Here is a 17158-nt window from a genome sequence, read left to right on the forward strand (position 1 = left end):
CAACCGACCAGTGCCGGCAACCGACGACTTTCCCCTAGTTTCCTCAGTAGTGTGCTAGCTTCGAAATGTGCATACATACATTTAGCTGAAGTGACTAGTATGTTGAACAGCTCTTTTTAAATCCCATTTATAATAAGAAATACGAGAATAACAAAAAATAAAAGTCTACGTAGACTTTTGCAAATTACTCCCCCCCCCCTCACCACTCGTGGACAAAACTAGAACAAAACTTTTGCTAGACCCCTTTCCGTCCACCCCATGAGTCTACGTCGTTTATGAACTTATGAACAATACTTTTCCCATACTCAACTTCAAACAAAAATATAACTCGACTTACAGTGATCACCAACCATACAAAAGCTCAAAAATTGACGGCGCCGGTGGTTGAGTGGCAAGCGAGCCCGCCACTCACCCCAGTTGGCCTGGGTTTTCAATCCCAGCCGAGGTCGTTGAAATTTTTCTGGGGTGAAACAAATCTATGGTCACGCCTTCCTTTGGACGGGAAGAAAAACCGTTTGTCCCCGGTCCATTAGTTGATAGGTCAATATCTAGTCCAGATAGAGGAGTCACCTCTCTCGCATCGGTGTTTGGCATCGTAGCGGAACTTTTCAACTTTATTTTGGAACTAAGGGTGGTTCAAAAATTTAACATTTACGAATATAAAGTGCACTATATCTGAATACTCATTTTCAAAAAAAATAATTGTGTTTTTTGACAGAATACAAAAAAATAGTTAAAATATTTTTTATAACAGGAACATAAAAAGATTTTTTTAATTTTTAGTTGGTTTTTTCCGGAATTCGTCTCGAAATACTAAATATACATACTCAAAACTACACACAATGTTGCCAAAGCGATATATGCGATTGTTAATTTCCAATAAATATTTCAAACAGTGTGCCAATAACTAATATAGTAGTATGTACCCCAATTTTATTTAATCATAACTACTAACTTCATAGTAAATTTTGATTCATAAGCCAAATGTGTTAACTGTTATATGAAATTGAACTCTATCATAATATTGAACATTTTTCGTCTTGATCCATTTGGTTGCACTAATTTCGGCTTGGTTAATCACCCCTCTACGAAAAGAATGTTTTAAAGTGGTCCTCATTTTGAAGACATTTGAAATGTTGTGAACACAGATTTTACACATTGAAATCTGACTGGTTTCTCGTTATTGCTCAAAATGTACAAACTATTTAGAATTTTGGCTCTTGAAGATAAATGAAGAACATTTTTATTAAATGTGAAAATATGTCTGGTATCCCTAATTCACAGAGTACGTAAGAAAAGTGACGACAACTATGAAATATGGAACAATGAGTCTCAATCAGAGTCATTCTAAACCAACAAACGAACTCTCGTATCCATGTATTTAAAAGTATTGTTCGTATATGATAATACACATACGTATATAATCCATAGTAGAGTAGTCGCTGTCAACTCGTAGCCGTGTTATCTAACACTAACTGAGTTATTTGATGTCTATGAAACGCATAAATATGTAATGATACACACAAGGAAGGAAGATATGTACTGGAAGCATGATGATTAAAATGATTTAATTCACTTAGCAATTTGATGTGACCTTGCTAAAAACAATTAAATTTTGCAGGATAAATTTTAGGTTATTTGGCGCTTTTCAGAATTTAAATAAAACTGCCAAAGATGAAGTAGTGTTCATCGCAAAATTAAGAACCAAGTGGGCTATCGTGGCTCGTGCAATTGGGATATTACTTACTACTACTACTTTTATTCCTGCGCACCCCTGATGGTGCAAAGGGCCGTTGTGAAAGATCGCCATCCTAGGCGATTGACAGCCATCGCCTTAAGCTGCTGCCAGGTCAAACTTTCGTCGACTTCTTTTATTTCCTTGTTGAGGCTGCGCCGCTATGAGCCTCTGGGTCTGCCTCTGCTGCGATGTCCTGGGTTCCAACGTTCTAACGCTTGCTTGCAAATTTCGTCTCCGCTCCCGTGCAGAGCGTGGCCGACCCACGTTCCCTTTCGTTCCCGAATTTCTGTCGCTATCGGCTTCTGATGACATCGACGATGGAGCTCAGCATTAGAGATCCAGTTGTGAGGCCACCATGCACGAATTATGTACCGCAGGCATCTACTGTTCTCCACTGATACGCACCAGGTTTCACCGGCATACAGTAGTACAGATTTCACGTTCGAGTTGAATATTCGGGTTTTGGTGCGTCGACTAATCTGATTATTTTTCCAGATATTTCTTAAATTCGCAAAAGCAGCCCTCGCCTTTTTGATCCGTGCTCCTATGTCGATCTTGGTGCCTCCATCACACGCCATTTGGCTACCAAGAAATTGGTAGCTTTCGACATTCTCCACTGCTTGTCCAGCTACCGTAAAGCTGGAAGGGTTGACCGTGTTTATATCCAACGATTTGGTCTTGTTGACGTTGATTTGGAGACCTGCCGCTGAGGAGCGATCGGCAAGATCATCAAGCTTACTCTGCATACTCGGCATGTCAGAGCGCCGTTGTGCTAGGAGAGCAACGTCATCAGACAATTCGAAGTCATTCTGATGCTCCATAGTAATAGGTTGCCACAGCAACCCACGATTTGGTTCACGGTCAATCGCTCCTACCAGGATCTCGTCGATTACGATGAGGAACAGTAGCGGTGATAGAATATATCCTTGCCTAACTCCAGCCACTACCCGAATGGGGTCAGACACCATCGAAATGAAAACGCTTCGTACTTTGCTTAAATTAGACCGATGATGTTCTCAGGGACTCGCTTGCGTCTCAGGGCTCCCCACATATTTTCGTGATTGAGACGGTCGAAAGCTTTTTCGTAGTCGATGAACACTAAGAGACTCTTGGAATTCATTGACTTGCTCCAGGATGATACGGAGCGTGACAATATGGTCCGCACAGGATCGTTCGGCACGGAATCCTGCTTGCTGCCGTCGGAGAGTTGCGTCAATCTTCTCCTGTATCCGGTTCAGGATCACTTTGCAGAGAACTTTGAGAACGATACACAGTAATATGATGCCCCGCCAATTATCGCATATAGTTAGGTCACCCTTTTTGGGTACCTTCACTAAGACGCGTTGCATCCAGTCGGCCGGAAAAGTCACGGTCTCCCAGATATTGTAGAATAAATGATACAACAATTGTGCAGATACTACTGGGTCAGCTTTGAGCATCTCTGCTGATATGCGATCGACCCCTGGGGCTCTGTTCGATTTCATGCTCCGGATGGCTGCTTCTATCTCTTGCAATGATGGAGCTTCGGTGTTGTTACCCGCGTCAAACGTCGAACCTTTGGCAGATCATGCCGAGTTGTTGGTGGCGTGGCCGACACTTGAAAAAGGTTTTCCAAAGTGTTCGAACCAGCGTTTCAGCTGATCAGCGCGGTCGATTAACAACTGTCCAGATGTGTCTTTCACGGGTATCGTAGCATTAATCTTTGTCCCACTAAGGCGGATGTCGCCAGTGTTTGCGGCTTTCTCACCTTCGTCGGCTAGGGAATCTGCCCACGCTCTTTTGTCCCGTCTACATGAGCGTTTCACTTCCTTCTCTAGAGCCGAATAGCGCTGACGGGCTGTGGCTTTGGCTCCTCGTGTTTTAGCTTGCTCAATCGTGGCTTTGGCGTCCCTTCGTTCCTCTATCTTCTACCAGGTGTCATATGTGATCCACTGTTTTCTCTGGGTACGTAGCTCACCCAGATTATTCTCGCCGGTGGCGATGAAGGCGTTCTTGATGGCGGTCCATTGATCTTCTGCGCTTCCACCTTCCGGAATATCTTCTTACCTTCTTACGGACCTTCTTACCGCAGCATCTTCCATACGACGTGTGTTAAACCGACGCCCGATCTTCTCCTCCTGTCGATGAATCCTTGCAATACGCAGCCGGATCTCGCCGATTAGGAGATGGTGGTCGGACGCTACGCTTGTTACGCACATCAAGGAGGCTCCTTCTCCATTTTCGGTTGATGCAGATGTGGTCGATTTGATTCTCCGTGAAGCCATCACGGGAAACCCATGTCACTTTGTGTACTGGCCGATGGAGGAAGAGCGATCCCCCGATCACCATGTCATTGTTGCCACAAAACTCTGCAATCAGCTCTCCGTTTTCGCTCATTTCTCCGAGGCCATGACGTCCCATGACGTGCTCATAGTCCGAGTTATCAGAGCCCACCTTCGTGTTGAAGTCGAATAGTGGGCCGTACACAAATGACTTAGCTTTTTTTCGACGATTTTTGAGCCCTCCCTCTCCCCATCGTAGCATTTTGTCACAAAATTCTAACCTCCTCCTTGTAAATAACGATCCCACCCCTGTTTGACGGATGTTGATAAAATTTTCATCATAACAGCAAATTTCCTACAAAATAAGTACCATAGAATCATCGTCACTTTTCGGGATAGAAATATCTCTAAACCCCATGTGCGGTTTTGGGAATCGAACCCAGGTGAGCTGCGTATAAGGCAATCGATTTACCAACTACGCTATACCCGTCCTCTACTAGTTTTGTTTTGAATTTTCTATGTTATGGAGCTTATTTCACAATCCTGCGGCTGCCAATGTTTCTAAGAAATAAACGTTCAACTAAATTACTAAACAATTAAACTTAATGTTACGTCGCATAGCTTCTGACCCTACCCTCCCCTCGTCACACTTCGTCACAAATTTGGTATACCCCCCAAAATGCTACGTCATTTATGTATGGCCCCTAGGGATATTCAGCTAATATGAATACTGTTTTGCCATTATTTAGTGTATTCCTGTACTACTTTTGCCGTTGTTCGTTATTTTGTCGCACTATATATGAAAAATCTAATAAATAATTCACTTTTTGCAATATTTGTATCTTTGCTATGTGACCGCACGCCGCAATCCGTAACACCGGAACCGAAAATCGGATCGGGATGAATTTTGGTACGGAGATAAAACACACTTTCATTTCAGACTGTAAGTTTGATCAAATCGGTTGAGCCATCTCCGAAAAACCGATGTGACTGCTATTCTGAATTGGTATACGTGCGCCGCGTCTTCCGGAACCGATTATGGTGGCCAATGTGGCAAAAGAGACTTTGATTGGCTGTTATTGACCATGCAGTTGTGGTCACATTTTGGAAAAATTTTCACCTTTATACAATTATTTCAGAATTTGTTGAAATCGGAATTTGCTGCGTGTTTATACTCACCATCCTGCAATTCCGGATCCGGAGGTCGGATTCATTACAAAATTCAATAGCCGATGGAAACGTTGTACCTTTCGTTTGAGACTAAGTTTGTGAAAATCGATTCATCCATCTCTGAGAAAAGTAAGTGAGATTTGTGGTCAAATACACAGACGCACATACATACACACACAGACATTTTCCGTACCCGACGAACTAAATCGCGTGGTATATGAACTCGGCCCTCCGGGCCTAGGTTACAATATCGATTTTCAGAGCAATTAGGCCATTACAAATCTTTTTTAAAAATTATGTCCAGGTACAATTTTTTTTTCTGAAGGGAAAAATAAATATTTATTTTTATTAAAACAAAAAAAGTTTTTTTTTCATTTTACATTTTCCTGCGATCGTCCTCGTGGACGTTTCCGCAGGGTGTTTTCGGATAGCGGGGCTGTTTTACTAAAGCAATTCAAGCAAACTTTATTGAATCAATCAAAAGTTCATATAAGAAAGGGATGGTTAAGTTTTTCGTTTTAAATAATTTTCCGAACAGTACAATTTCTAATAGCTGTTTAATCTGTTTCTAAATTCCAAATAAAAGCTTGAATGATCACTAAGAACTTAACATGAACATTAAAGAGTACTTTTAGGTATTATCCGAACTTTTGGCTTAGATAGTTTTCGTACCGTTGTAGTTGCACATGGACCGACTTTACACAAAAGGCATGGAAATTGGTCAAAGATGACCCTGCTTGATAACAATTGTACAAAAACAGGATTGTAGCATTTTACATATGGACTGGCGAACTGGCGAACGTATATTCCGTGCATACTATAATTTTTCGAGCTCTAGTGGAAACGGCAGGTTTGGTTTATTGCTTGTGTTTGAAAACTTGTAGATTTGTTTGTTTGGTACATGATAGTCATTTGGCTCTGTTCCGTGTACATCTTCAAAATACTTACATTTTCCCCCATCTTGTTGTGCAGTCGTATGGATTTATGAAACGTATAGGAATCATCAGTTCATATTTGCCTTTTTCATATAAGGAATGCAATCACTCTGAAACTCGACTTGTCAAGTTAGACCCGGAGTGTCGAGTGTTATATATCACTAGATTCAGTTCGTCGATGTGAAAATGTCTATAAGTGTGTTTATTATAGTAAAGTTGAAAAGTTTCAAAAGTGCATTGACAATGGCTGTGACTCACTTTCGTGCATAGCCACTTAAAACAGTCCTTACTTTTCTTCCTTCCTTCTGCCCCACGAGACTGCATCAAAACGTGAGGAGACTGATTCGAGAGATACACTGAGATACAGTGAACTCAAAAAATAGCATGATCACTGGCACTACCTAGTGGTAGAGTTGAAAACTATTTGGTCTTTCACAGCTCTTGATCTTCCGAACAGGTTTTCCGAAGATAGATACCCTGTACAAGATCAAGATCACGAGATATTTCGAATAGAATGTTCTTTTGTTGAAATTTCCATTTCGCTTGTTCCATTTACATGATTTTAACAATCCATTTCAGCTTTAAAGGTGGTATTTAAGGTATGTCTTTGTATAAAAATGATTATATATTGTCCAGGACAAATTATGACAAAATGATACAATAGAGCTTACATTCGAGCCGTTTAGCTCCGAACACCTATTCGGTTAATTGCAGTTGGGAACTTCAGTGAGCCATTTGGCTCCCGTTTCTGTGAGCCATTTAATTCCTGTTTACGCGAGTCATCTCAGTGAGTCATTTATTCCTCGGCGGCGGAATTTCTCCCGATACCGATGCCCGTTGCGTGAGTCATTTAGCTCCTAGTTTTGTCGCAATCTACTCGGATAGTCCATAAATCCTACTCAAATGGCTAACCAATACTTGGCGATGTTGGTTCGGCGATACCGGATGAAGCGTAGCTTCTGGTTCGCTGCTTCCGGTTCGCTGAAAACTTGACGACCAACCGCTGGCGCTTCACTCGATCTAGTTCCTGACGGTGTAACTAGTCTGCTCACGGGCTTCGTTCCGGCGATTCCAGATGGTTCGTGGTGCCCGGTATACTGGCGCCTCAACCAAAGCTGTGGTTACTCTCATAGCCTTCCCCTTAGCATAATCGTCGTAACTTTGAAAGTTCGAGTCGATGATATGTTCTCCGACCGCGATTTTCGCCTGTTGCTGTCTTTCGGCTGCTAGTCAACACCTGGTGGGTTACTTAAGAGCTCTAATTATACAATGCATTCCATACCGGACATCTACGGAATCACACTTGCACTCATCGTGAGTGACAACATATGCAGTTAATCCAAGCAATCTTTGACTCTGCCACTTTCAGGTTTCAACTGTCCTACAGGTAATACGCGATTCATTTCTAGACAACAGTTCAGACATTCACAAACACCAACTCTGTTTTATGATGGGCAATCGTCTCCGTGGCGAGGGCCTCCAGCTCTTCTAGTGATTCTCCGAATACTTGGAACACCACATTATTCGCGAAACCGAAAATCGTTACATCTCTGAGAAGGCTCAGCTTCAATACTCCATCGTACACTGCGTTCCACAGCGCCGGGCTGAGGAACGTCAGTCGTAGTTTTCTGTTTCATAGATCAGTGTTCGGTACTGAAAGTAGCTCTGTAATATTCTGCAGAGTTACTCATGCTGTACAACGAATGGGCGATTGCTTCCTAGCTAGTACTATTGAAGCATTATTCACGTCTAAGGTCACCACCACGCAATAGCGATATCCTTTTCTCTGTTGTCATCACAGCTCCCACAACCGTTCGGGTGGAATTCACTGTAGACCTGTCTATAACGAAGTCGAATTGCATGACAAGCCGTTCTCACGGTCCGTGTACTTAGTTAGCTTGTTCAGGATTACTCTCTCTAACAGTACCAAGAGACATATTGATCTATACGCTGGAAGATCTCCAAGTTTTCCTGGCATCGGAAGCAGCATCAGCTTCTGTCGCTTCCAGTTATCGGATCATTCTGAACATATCCGGGTTCTCATATATCGCTTTTATCAGGGGTCCTTTGGGTCCTTCCACTCATGGCTTTCGCCATCTCGATCAGCTGCTTGTCGGTAATTCGAGCTTCTTTTTCGTGATCATCCTCCTCACTGTACGGCGAAGATTGGTTCAAGTTGCGGCGAAAACCTTTCGATGGTGACCTCTAGCTTCTCCGGACACCTTTCAGGTGGTGCAGTTGGGCCTTTTATCTTTTTTTTTGGCATAACTTTGTAGGCGTCTCCTCGAGAATTAGCGTTGGCTTTGTGGCAAAGCTCATCAATTCAAGCTTTCTTGTTCAGCTCGAATGCTTTGTTAAAAGGGGCTCGCGCAGCTCGTTTCCCTCTTTCGGTGTCACTACGAGCACCCTAACATCTTCTCCAAGGTCGGAATAACTTATACGTAAATCGGTAATCGTCGTATTACAGCCGACGACCGTTTCTCGGTCTCCCATTTCTCGGTATGGTTGCATTACACGCCCTTGTTAGTACTACCATTAACTCGTTCGCATTTAGGTTGAAGAGGATTCCCCCAAATTTAAATTCTTCGACGGACACGTCCTTCTGAAAGATCGCTGTTTTCCACTTTCACTCGTTATTCAAACCGTGTCCGGTTACCAATGCTGTACCATATCGCTTGATGGACGCTGTGGGTATATCCTCGCACACTTTTCATCTTTCCTGTCACTCTAAGGCCACAAACATTAACATGGATAATGGATTCCCGGCTCTCCTTGGAAAACGGCTAATTCAATTTTCACAAGCTTAGTCTTAGATGGATGATTTAGTAGCAGACTTTGATCTGGTGAAGTTCATACGAATCGCACATATGGGTGCGGAAATACGGTATGAACACTGCGAGCCCATATTAAATCTTTAAATTTCAAAAGCCTTTCGGTAAATCTCATGCATAATGAATATTAAACCACAAATGAATCGCCAGGAGTCTTATGTGAATTCAGATTGTTTCCTTATAGAAATTATTTTAGAGTGCAACTACCGATCTCTATCGACTGTTGCGTTTAAAATGGGATCGATTCAGAAGTCGATCTGTTAGCCTTGCCAAGAGATGTTTGTTTGAGAATTCGAGCGGCTCCTTCCTTCCGCGAACAGTAAACGTTTCGTTTGATGTTAGACTGGATCGACGATTTTATTCGGACGTCCTATCTACCATATTGACCATTCTTGGTCCAAATAAAAAAAAATCATGCAATTTCCAAAACTACTAGAATAGTTTTCAATGACGAAAATCAAAACTCTATGAAAGCAATTTTTTTATAAAAAGTGACAATTTTTTTAATTGAGGTTGTTAAAAAAAATATTTGCCCCCTGATTTTTTCCAGCAGTTTTGAAGGGGGGGGGGGGTGACATAATTTTTAAAAAAAGATTTGTAATGGCATTACTATACCTTTCAATTGAGAAAAGCAACTAAATGGAAGTGAGCAGGTTATGCACATATTTTAATCGAATGACACAAAAAAATATTAGAAAAATCAACGATCGTTTAGCCGTACCAATTTTAACGAATCGATTTCAGAAATACAACTAAAAAAATAGTTGCTATGCGATCGAGTGGTCCGCTTATAACTCTACCACGAGGAGAAACTTTTAATCCGTAATGCGCCAGCCGGCAAACCTACAGCGGCGATGACGACTTCGAGCAACCGTCAAATGAAAATAGAGTTGCCATTGGGGATCCACAGCTAGTCAAGATAACCGTTACTTGGTTCTCGTTCGCACTTATCTTAAAAAGTACAATCTTCAAACACGCGTCCGTCCGGATCACCATTCTCCTACGTCCGCCGTAGCCGCTATCCAGGCGACGGCTCTTGAAGTTTTGAAACGTCGTTGCAGTCGATTGAAAAAGAGCACAATGCGGAATATCTCCTCGGCTCCTCAGCGCGGTGGACCAATTCCAACGTAGGGCGAAAGAAAAACTGTTCCAGAGATGAATTTCATACCCTTTTACAGAACTCCGAGCAGATAACTGCACGTAGGCAGCAGTAGCGAGGGAGGAAAATTTATGTAATGGAAACACATTCCACCTTTTCCAGCTCCACACTAGACGGTTGAGGTGGCGGGCGGGACCATTAGCGAAAAGCTGGATCAAGCAGAGACCTAGAAAAATTCCTTCTTGCGCAAACACAAACACGTGGAAATCCGAACCAAAGCAATGCACCAGTGCAGTACGAGTAGGTTGCACAAAAAATAGACGTAATAGAAATTAACTACAGGTACTTTGATAACAAGCCACCTATATCGGGAACGTTTCCTGGATGCTACATGCCGCAGCGATCGTGTGCCCGCCCTGAACGACTCGCCGGAACAGTTATGGACTGGAAAGGCGTTCGTGAGATTTCCCCCGGGGATGTGGACTCCAATTTCCAAGGTAATAAATTCAAACTAATGAGAAATTGTTTGGCGTATGTTTTGAATATCTCCATTGGCTCGCGGTAGATTGGCGGCAATGTGGGATGACAAGAGCAAGCAAACACACGCAATGCTCTGCAACGGGACATGATGTGCCGACGACGAGCGACGCTCATGCATGTCAAGGGGATTAGCGCAGTTTGGTTCTTCTGGGACCGATTTGATGGGCGATTAGGGGGCCTCTCATTAAATGGCTTTCATCGAGTGAGTGGACAGGTAATCGAAGTTATTGCCGGTTGGTTGCATCAAACAGGACTGTTGAATCTGTTCGGTTGTGACGGGCTCAAATTGTCAATGTTAGTACTTACTGCACTCTTGGAAAACAATAATCTTGTATCGATCCTGCACAGTTGGTATCGGCGCGGGTGAAATGGAAGGTCAAGTTCCGCAGCGCGGTCGTAATTTTAGCGCTTTGATCCCGTTTTGGGTGGAGTATAGATTGAAAACAATCGCACCGAATCGATTACTATCGTATTTTGAGGGCTTGAAAGGGCTTGAAAATTTGTCGAATTTGTTTGAACATAAAGGTTTTTCATTTTCTTATTATTCAATCTACATGACCATATAATTTAATTTAAACACTTTCGAACAGTTCAATCAATCCCTCACAAACAGTATACCAATGCACCAATTCTTTACTACAATTCAAGTCGAAATTTCGCCACCATGCTGTCGAAAAGCAAAACAACCGAACCGCCAAAAAATAACGAACCCGTTTTCGTGTTCATATCGAGTACCGGCAGCAGCATTTTTGCACAATCCTGTCTTGTGAGAAAATGGCATGAGAAATGTACCTTCTCCCAACGACCGCGGTTTTCGTAGCCGAAAAAAAGAAAGTTCAAGAATGAAAACATGGCAGGTCCTGGCATGATTGTGCACCAGGATCGAACACATTGGAAAGGCAGACTTGTAACGGACATGTGAGTAAGACTAAAAAGTATCCCGACGAGAGTTGAGAGGGTGATAGTTGTATACACGTATATTATTTTCTGCCATAATGCATACGGAGGCTGTTGCGCTTTTTCGAGTTTCCCTTCACGGGTCTTTATTATGCTTTAATTGCATACATGAGAAAAGAGAAAGAACTACAACGGACGTGAGCTCGGCTGTGGTAACCCTCGCCGCCATAAGAAACTCGGCTGATTTTCTGCCGCCTTTAGGCTAACTGTCGGATGGTCGGTTGGTCGAAGCGAGCAGCAGCAGCATCATTAATGAAACAAAAAACAATCACCGAAGATCCGGATGTTGATGATGCTGCAGCGAAAGCACTGGGATAATCGTGAACAGCATTCATTTTTCTTTTTTGTTACCGTAAACTCAGCTCTATCTGTTCTGAATAAGAAATGGATTATCATGATCCCTTTAGGGTATTTTTTGAGCAAAATCGTTTTTCTATCGATTATGAAACACAATCAAAAATAATCTACTATCGAAGAGACATCAACGGGTACGCAAGCGATGAACGGGATTTCTACAACTGCTCCAAAAAACCCACTAAAATTCGTAATAGCTTGAAGGCGCCAAACGTCGTACGCGAAGCAACCATCTCTTGTGGCACGTTAGCCATCATTTCCCTAGCTGCAAAGAGCTTGCTCGATCGCGCGAAAATTATCTTCGAGGTGTAAAGTGACGATCGGAGAGGAACGTTTTCGATACTGTGCTTGCTGTTTTCACTACGCCCGAGGGCATCCCATCTCAACTAGCAACCATCCGGTCGCACTTAGTTCGTCGAAATTTTGACACTGTCTGCCCGTGACGCAAGATGTTTGACGGGTTCGATTCCGTGTGCGGCGATACACGACACGGCTCATCATCAGTAAGCAGATTGCAATGTTGCTATGCTTCAAACGTCAGAATCACGTGCACGTTTGACTGGATCTTGAGTGCTGAACGGGTTCGACTGGTTACACTGGTTGTTGTTGTGGTCCGGTAGGTAGCGTCATCAACCGGCAGCAGGCAGCAGTGTCGACGATGGGGCAACGTGTTCGCCAATCACGGTCTGGCCCTTTCCGAGTTCAGGTTCACCGGTGGTGGTAAGCAGAGGCGTCAATAATAACAACAACCACAACAGCAGCTACTGCAGGGGCGGGCACAGATTTAAAGTGGATTAGCTGGCTCAGGTTGAGTTAGAATTGGTTTTTATTCACCCGGTGAACCGGTTCAAATAGCATCAACATGTAACGGGTCTGATTCAGTCCTAGTGCCGATGCCGTTCGGGGGCAGTGACAAAGTCTGGTATGAAACTGGTATGGAAGTAACAGTTCAGCTTCGATCATGACCTGGGGTAATAGTTGGATGGTCGTTGGTTTACTTTATCTGCTGAAAATTGTCGGAGTGTTTAAGAATGTACTAGTAGGGTGGACCTTATCAAACGAATAATGATGCTCGAGGTCGTAATATACACTTAGTCTCTCTTATAACTTTGATTAAATCGAGTAAATTTACGTCTCATGACGAGCTCCAAAATGACATAATTTCACGTTTGATACTAATTTAGCATGGCGTAGAATTTCGCAGATCACGTAATTTTCACATATGGTGTTTGTTTTAAATGTTGCTAGGTTTAATTTCATGACACTACACGCATGAAAAGCCCTTTTTCGATTGTGGAGGTTTTAGCCTTTTAGCACCATTCTTCAAAAATCTCTAACCCTATGTGCGGGGTTGGGAATCGAACAAAGGTGAGCTGCGTACAAGGGAATCGATTTACCAACTACGCTATGCCCCGGTAATTACTTGCCATTTCTTGAATTATGGTTTTTTACGTTGTGTAGTTTTCTTATATCTGCTGCTTGAACTTACACTACCCGACAAAAATTTACACTTTACACTTTACACTTTACACTTTACAAGGGCAAATTCAGAATGCTATATTTCAAGCTTGTGCTTATTTGCAAAGCGACTCTCCTCAGTCAAATTGTTCTGAAGGCCAAGACGGTTCGGTTTCGTCACTACGCGGCGCTAACGTACATGTGAAATAAATCATGTTAAATTCTTTAATCTCGTGTCCCTAACGGAATACAAAGTCCGTATTTTTAACAAATTTGTTCAAAAGGAAAAGGTGCGCGGGATGAATTTAATCATTTTTGTGCAGTACACTGTTATCTCATGGCGTTAAGATGTATGTGTAATAATGCATGTTGAACTTTTTCAAATAAGTAATTCTGACTATCAGAAGTTCGTTGCTTCAGATATACTGATAACAAGACAAATACCGTGGATAGTGATTAGTTTAATTCGAAAATCTGCTACTACGGGGCGTTAGTGTGGATTTCTTGTAACAAATGAGGTTTTATGGCGCTCTTGAAGTCTCTCTTATAACTTTGATTACACTTGAAGCGCCGGCCAGGCCCGAACGTAGATCGCTGAAGGAAAGGGAAGGAATGTAAGTCCGACACTTGATTTTGCTAGAGGCCGCATATACTACTGCGCACTCCTCAAGTACCGTAAACCGGGGTGACTTTGATCATCGGGGTGACTTTGATCACTCGAAACTTTTTTCGTAGATCGCTTATTAAACCAGAATAGTCTACCGAATCATTTTAGTTTGAAATGATTTTTACTCTAAACTTATGAAATACTGGTTTGTTATACTTTTTGAGTATTTTGTTCAATTTTTGGGTACAAAAACTACAAAAAACCGAAATTTGCCTTTACCTTATTTTTATGAAGCTTCATAAAGTGTGAATTTTTTATAAAACAAATAAATCTCAGATTTGAGCAAGAGTAATAAATTACAAACGAGAATTTATTTTCCTTTAGAGTGGGATGGATCAAATTTACTTTTAAGAGTTTGTTTATTTTAAATACAATTTTTTGTGAAACTAGTTGGCAATTATTTCAAATTTTTTTAAGCTAAAGCTCGCAACTTTTTTTTATTGTTCAATATTCTAACGTGTTAAAATGGATAAAACATTTTGTACATTGATAAAGCACTGAAATAAAACAATTTTAGCAGTTTTAAAGGTTTTCAGAATCTTTTATTCTAGTTGGACATACGAATATACGAATTTTGGGTTACTCGAATTTTATTTATTTTTTTTAATAAAATCAATATAATCTATAAAACCAATAAGATCAATATAATCAAGAAAATCAATTAATTTAATGCAATCAAGAAAATCAATAAAATCAATAGAATAAACGAAATAATTAAAATGAACAAAATGAAAAATGCTTGAAATGAATAAAGTGCATTAAATGAATAAAATGTCCAAATTGTTTAAATGCATAAATTGAATGGATTAACAGTAATTAAATGATTCAAAAATACAATATACATACATGAAATCAAATAAATGAGTAATTAATCTAATGTAATTATCGAATAAAATTAATGAAACACATTAGAATAACAAAAGCATTAATTGGAGTATAATTACCAAAATGGCTCAAATAAATAAACTTAATAAATAAAATAAATTGCATTGATATTATTGATTGCATTATTTTTATTCCTCCATCTACTTTATTCATATTTCCATTTTTCACTTTGTTCATTTTATTAGTATTATTGATTTTCCGAATTTCATTAATTGTATTGATTTTATAGATTTTCAGAATTTCATTAATTTAATTAACTGTATTGATTTTAATGATGAATTTGTTGTTTTTATTGATTTTAATGGTTTTAATGATTTTATTGTTATAATGATGTTCATAATTCTGTTGATATTATTGATTGTACTCAATTTATTCATTTGATTCCTTCATTTCATTAAATTAACTAAATTCATTACATTAATTCAATTATTTTATTAGGTTTATTAATTTCATAATTTCATACATGTCGTTCATCCTCTTCATTTTATTCGTGTTATTCATTTTTGTATTTTTTTTCATTCCATTAGTTTTATTAAATTTATTTCTTTAATTGTTTTGTTCGTTTTAATTATTTTTTTCATTTTAATAATTTTACTCAATCTTTTAATTTTTTTTCATTTTGATCATTTTATTTAATGTATTCATTTTTCCTTTTTACTATTTATTTTGTTTCATACCTTTTATTCATTTTTTCTTTTTATTCATTTCCTTTTTTATCCATTTAATTTATTTAATTCAAGAAAGTGTGGAACGAACATTTCTTTCCTTTCCCGGTTGCATTGCGTTGGAAGTGGCCGGCTTCGTTATTGGCCATTATTAAAATAATTAAAATCTTTGAATTCATTGAATTCGTCAAATTTTCTTCACCCGCGTTTAACGCATAAGCCAGGTTTAAACGTACTGGTGAACCTGGTTTAAAAGTTAAGCGAGGATGAAGAAATTGGCCCTAATTTATTTTAATCAAAAAAATCAGTCCGCAAACACCTGTACTAATTATAGTTAGGTTTTGCGCACTTCATGCATAAAGACGGTTTTAAACCAATTTTCTCCTTAGGGAGTAATATAACATTTAAGTCATTTAAATTATTTAAATCATTTAAATCATTTAAATAATTTAAATCACTTAAATCATTTAAATCATTAAAATTATTTAATTCATTTGATTCATTTAATTCATTTAATTCATTTAATTCATTTAATTAATTTAATTCATTTAATTCATTTAATTAATTTAATTCATTTAATTCAATTAATTCATTTAAAATTCATTTATTTCATTTAATTTATTTAATTCATTTAATTCATTCAATTCATTTAATTCATTTAATTCATTCAATTCATTAATTTATTTAATTTATTCAATTCATTTCATTCATTTAATTCATTTAATTCAATTAATTAGTTTAATTCATTAAATTCCTTAGATTCATTTAATACATTTATTTAATTTAATTCATTTAATTCATTTAATTTAATTCATTTAATTCATTTAATCAATTTAATTAATTTAATTCAATTAATTAATTTAATTAATTCAATTAATTTAATTAATTTTATTAATTTGAATTATTTAATTCATTTGATTCATTTAATTAATTTAATTATTTTAATTGATTTAATTCAATTAATTCATTTAAAATTCATTCAATTCAATTATTTCATTTAATTTACTTAATTCATTTAATTCATTCAATTCATTCAATTCATTCAATTCATTTCATTCATTTAATTCATTTAATTTATTTAATTCATTTAATTCAATTAATTCATTTAATTCATTTATTTACACAAAATTCATTTAATTCATATAGTTCATTTAACTCATTTAATTCGTTTAAATCATTTAATTTAATTCATTTAATCAATTTAATTCAATTAATTGATTTAATTAATTTAATTAATTTAATTATTTTAATTAATTCAATTAATTTAATTAATTTAAATTATTTAATTGATTTAATTCTTTTAATTGATTTAATTCATTTTATTCATTTTATTCATATAATTCATTTCATTGATTGTCATTTTATTTAATTAATATAGTTCGATTTTAATATATGTTTAGCTGTTGAAGTATTTCTTGGGTTTCCACTGTTTTAGTGCTATTTATATTAGTTTGTTGGTTTTATCCTTTTTATACATTTTATTGATTTTATATAATTTTTCTTTCGCGTCTTCGATTCCTTAATTTTTTTATTGTCTTTAATCTTCATCATTTCATCCATTTTGTTCATTTTATTCACTTTATTTATTTAGTGAATAA

General features: G+C 38.4%; 2 protein-coding genes across 5 annotated transcripts in view; both read right to left on the minus strand.

Annotated features, from left to right (window-relative positions):
* The window catches only part of LOC131691722 (protein grainyhead), a 774648-nt gene that overhangs the window by 743131 nt on the left and 14359 nt on the right, over positions 1 to 17158 (minus strand). The gene's annotated exons all lie outside the window — the stretch shown is intronic.
* On the minus strand, positions 1897 to 2706 carry LOC131687920 (uncharacterized). Its single transcript, XM_058972014.1, has one exon. It carries the CDS (start codon positions 2704 to 2706, stop codon positions 1897 to 1899), a length of 810 nt encoding a protein of 269 aa, XP_058827997.1.

The sequence above is a fragment of the Topomyia yanbarensis genome, chromosome 3 (assembly GCF_030247195.1).
Source record: "Topomyia yanbarensis strain Yona2022 chromosome 3, ASM3024719v1, whole genome shotgun sequence".
Taxonomy (NCBI): domain Eukaryota; kingdom Metazoa; phylum Arthropoda; class Insecta; order Diptera; family Culicidae; genus Topomyia; species Topomyia yanbarensis.

Excerpts from the sequence above, each read along its gene's own strand:
- LOC131687920 (XM_058972014.1), bottom strand. The coding sequence starts at position 2,706 with ATGGTGTCTGACCCCATTCGGGTAGTGGCTGGAGTTAGGCAAGGATAT.